The 4787-nt window shown below is 28.6% G+C and overlaps 1 protein-coding gene across 2 annotated transcripts in view; it reads left to right on the top strand.

Moving 5' to 3' along the window:
• The first annotated feature begins 1889 nt into the window (after positions 1–1889).
• The window catches only part of LOC113080434 (B-cell linker protein-like), a 21735-nt gene continuing 18837 nt past the window's right edge, over positions 1890–4787 (top strand). The window contains exons 1-2 of one of the 2 annotated variants that reach the window (XM_026252609.1): positions 1890–2068; positions 2215–2277. In XM_026252609.1, coding sequence (XP_026108394.1) covers positions 2000–2068; positions 2215–2277 — 132 coding nt within the window. In that variant the 5' untranslated portion in view covers positions 1890–1999. The remainder of the gene's footprint in view (positions 2069–2214; positions 2278–4787) is intronic. The other variant, XM_026252608.1, reaches the window with a different exon arrangement.

Raw genomic sequence — 4787 nt, 5'->3', positions numbered from 1 at the left:
ATATTACTAACATATTTACATCTACAAATAAGTGAATATCTTCATCTATAAAGGGCAACCTATGTCATATATTAAATTTCCATATGGTTTATGCAATTTACTGAGCAATTTGTAAGTAAAATCGTTTCAATATATATATAGCTTAAAACCTTACGTGAGGCATTTTTAGATGCATAAAGCTTATTTCATCTCGTCTTGATGAAAACCCTTTTTTATTCCCAAGCAGCTTTTGAAAAGGACCTGTTTGAAACCACTGTAGATGTGGTGCATCTCCTGTGTCAGACACAGACGAGACACAAGTGAGATAAACAGCTGGAAGTGACACTTCCTCTCGTTTGGACAGAGAGAAACAAACTTCAGCAAAAACATTTCAGTTTCAGAGTCATATTACTATGTTTACGTTATTGTTATTGCATAAAGTAGATCATTCAATGCCAGATATCCTCTGATGATCATTGTTTGTTTGTTTGGTGGTTAACTGTTTTCAAAGGAAACGCCGAACGTTATTAAAAGCATCAGTGAGGTCACTTCACACATTTCAGTGCTTCCTGTTGAGAGATAAAACTCCTAAGATATGGCCATCTAAAGTAAGTAAGTGGATATATTTGTAATTAGCGATCATTGTTTTCCATTATGTTCTAGGTTGCATGTGTGCAAGCCGTTGGAGAGACCGGGGCTAGTTGTCACATGTTTTACTTGCGTCTGTATAAATACACACATTATTACAAGCCTATTGAACGTTATTGAACGAAAGCTTTTGTGCATTTGAAAGACGTCAGTTCTATTTATAGGCTATTTATTTTCACAATGGACACTAGTGTAAAGCAGTTTTATAAAAAAAATATATATATATATATATATATATATATATATATATCTGTAGGGTTTTCAATTCACTTCTTGTTTCTTTAATGTTTTTTGTCTAATTAAATGTAATAATAATTTAATAATAATGATTTAATAATAAATTATACAAATAATTATTATATTATATTATATTAATTATATTATATTATATTATATTATATTATATTATATTATATTATATTATATTATATTATATTATATTATATTATATTTGAAAATAAAAATACAGGTAATTTTACAAAAACTTTAACCAGGTATATATATATATATATATATATATATATATATATATATATATCCAAACTTGATATATTTTTGATATATTGATATGTAAATACAAAATTGATATATTGATATATAAATACATAAAATTAATAATAAATTAATTAATTAATAACTAAAAATAATTAAATATATCAAATGGCCATTAAAGAAAGTTGAAAGTTGTCATATTAAATAATAGTAAATTATAGTATATTATAATTGATGTATTTGTTTAATTTATCTATATGTATTATTATATTATAATTATATTCAGGACAAAAATGTACACAATTTTTTTTAATTAAAAATAAAACTTTTCAAACATCAAAACATTGTTTTTTTATTATTATTGTTGTTGTTGTTATTTTACAGAAAATGTTGTAAGAAAATAAAAACAGTGAAAATGTGACATCTTGCCCCAAACGGACATAAACAGAAAATAACCCAACTTTTATCAAATCACCAAGTAAAACCAAACAATTGACCAAAACCCTCACAGTTCCTGACATAAAGCTCATGTAACAGCTCTCGGGTTTATCTTTAATTTTCCTTTCTATCTCTGCAACCTTTTCCAACAAAGAAGGACTTTACTTTAAAAGCAGTTCATTTGCACTTTAAGTGGCCTCAAAATCACACTTGGGTTGAAGCAGGTTGCTTTGGCGTTGCATGTCCTACACAAATGAATTCCTCACCACAGTTTCTGACAGAAGTGTGAGAAATAGCTGCGGAGGATCAGCTGACCTCAAGAGGAACTTCCCATGTTGCATGAACTTGCCTCATACAGGCGATAAAGAGCAGTAAAGCCTCTGCCAAACACTAGTTATTATCAGAGCCGGTCGAGAGGAGTCAGTCTAGAAAACAGAGCAGGATGAGTTTACCGACCAGAGAGCAATGTGAGGGATGGAGTCCAGCGCAGGTCGCCGCTCTTCTGAGTCAGGTCAGCCTTCTGTAATCTGGAATCACTTATCTTAATTGCAAGAGATATTAGCAATACTACTCACCTTTTTCAAAAAAATTTGTTATTTCATTGACGTGCTGCACGACTGTGTAAAACAGCTAAAACCTAATGGTGTTTGTTGACAGCACAATTTGAAAGAGTGTGAGGAAGCTGTACAGAGACACATGATTAACGGCAGTCGCTTTCTGGTAGGTACCTTTCTTCCTTTTCTCTTTGCAAATGACACATTTAGCTAAATCAGATCTGTTTTCTTGAATCATTTATATCAGGTGTTTACACTAACTCAAAAAGCATTCTGCAGCTCTTTCACTCTTTTACAAGCGAGCGAACAAGCCTGACTTCCTTAAATGTGTAATGATGACTGCTGAAGTCTCTGTAATGGATTTGCACGGATGCAGATATTAGATGAGCGTCCCAAATGTGTCTGACAAAGACTTTTCATGATCTATCTGGGATAGTTTGAATGGCGGCGTGACATTTCAGCATGCCTCTGAATCAGAGAAGCAGGTAGGAGTGTGTGGGAAACCTGTTTGGAAACAGCCATTATGATCGCGGTTTCATTTGGTGACAGGGAGATTATACCCTTCACAGCATGGGAAATTAATCATTTCCAGATGAAATAGGATATTTAATTAGGAAAACATGAACAGTGGGACTTGAAGTATAGGCCAAAATGAGGTGAACAGTCCAAGCCTAAAATTACTGACTGAGCACCATGAACTCTGACAAGAGTCTATTCAGATCAATTACAATATGTGTGGATATCACTCTTTTGTTGGATTGTGTGTAGTGTATAGTTTTGTGATAATGGCTGGCAAATTAAATGAATGAATATATGACCCTGGGATAGGCCCCAGCTAAAATAAAATAAAATAATAAAATAAAAAAATAAAAAATAAAAAATAAAAAATAAATTAAATAAAATATAAAATATAAAATATAAAATATAAAATATAAAATAAAATAAAATAAAATAAAATAAAATAAAATAAATTGTTTTTGCTTTGTTGACTCAAAAAAAAAAATTTGAAATTTGAATAAATTCAAAATAAAAACCTGTTGAAAATTAGATAAACTTAAAAATAAAATGCAAAAATTAAAATATCGACAGAGAAATTAAAAGAATATATATATATATATATATATATATATATATATATATATATATATATATATATATATAAAATGAAAACTTCTTACCTGTTTTTCTTCTTAATTATCTCATTAAAAGTAGGCTGTTGAAAGTTTAAATAAAAAAATAATAATAAAACACTTCTTCCTAAATAGTGATTGACCAGACAGTAGTTTCCTTCACTCACAAAAAAAAGCATTATTTTTTTTTCCATGTGTAGCCTTGACGAGTGCAAATATACTCTATTTGTACGAGCTTCCTCAGTGTTGAGCTCAAAGCTCAGTGAAGTTGCAGCATCGTGTCGTATGTTTCGGATGTGTTTTCTTCTTCACTCCCACTGTCCTCCTGAATGGGTGTTAAGGGCATATATTAGACATCTTTGCATATTCATGTGGCGCTTATGCGGTAACCATCTGGTGAAAGAGTCTGTAGATCACAGGAGCGTTTCCTCTGACACACAGTGAGTGTGCGCTGAGAGCCTGATGAGCCATTAGTAAACACAACATCATCACTTTCACTACAGTGTTAAAAATGCTTTTATCAGAAAGTAAATATGTTTTTTTCCCATTACATTATAATTCCAAATATTTAACTACCTTTTTAAGTTATACAAGATTCAACAACATTAAAAAAAAAACTGATTAAATTACTTGTACAACTATATTGATTATAAGAAAATATTTAAGGCAGCAACTGATATATATATAAACAGCTGAAATAAATATAAGATGAAAAACAAACTGAAATAAGATTAAGTTGGAGCAGTACAATAACTAACTAAATAAAAAATAAATAAAATAATAATATTAAAAGAAGTAAAACTAAAACTGAATGAAAAATAAATTAAAACTAAATATTAATATAAAAATATGTCAAATAAAAAATATAAAAATTTTATTAAAAGATTTTAAACAGATATTATAAAAATTTAAATAAATATAACAAATTTAAAAATATATATATTTATTACATTAATAAAAACTATAATAGTAATTCTAAGTTTTGTTTATTAAAATAAAAGTAAAAATAAGATTTACTGTAAAATACAAACTGTTTCCTTGACAACTAAATAAGTTTATAATGGAAATAAGTTTAAAATGAAAACTGAAAATATAAAACCTTATTATATACAGTAAATATAAATAAAGAATACATTAAATTAAATAAAACTGTATTGTACTGTAAGATGAAAACCCTTACAAAGAAACCAAAGAAACGTTTCTTATTTCCATAGTTTAAGTTAAAGCATTAAAATAACTGCAAATCAACAAAATCAGAAACTAAAAGTTAAAAAGTTAAACCTAAATAGTAATATTTTTAAAATAATTACAAAAAAGTTGTAATTAAAATGACTCAAAAAGCTAGATTAAAATGAACAAACAATTAAAATCCAATTGATAATAGCGTATTTTTAGTTGAATCAGGTGGAAAAATGTAGCAGTGCAACTTAACTACATTTTTCTTTTAAAAGCTATTTTCCAGCCAGAAGCAGAGCTCAAAACATTAGATGGCTGTTTTTATAAATCACAAGCCTGTGATTTCAACAGGAATGGCAGAGGAAAGAAA

Source organism: Carassius auratus, unplaced genomic scaffold (assembly GCF_003368295.1).
Source record: "Carassius auratus strain Wakin unplaced genomic scaffold, ASM336829v1 scaf_tig00031339, whole genome shotgun sequence".
Taxonomy (NCBI): domain Eukaryota; kingdom Metazoa; phylum Chordata; class Actinopteri; order Cypriniformes; family Cyprinidae; genus Carassius; species Carassius auratus.
Note: the sequence above shows the minus strand (reverse complement) of the source record. Positions and strands in the feature narration are given on the sequence as shown.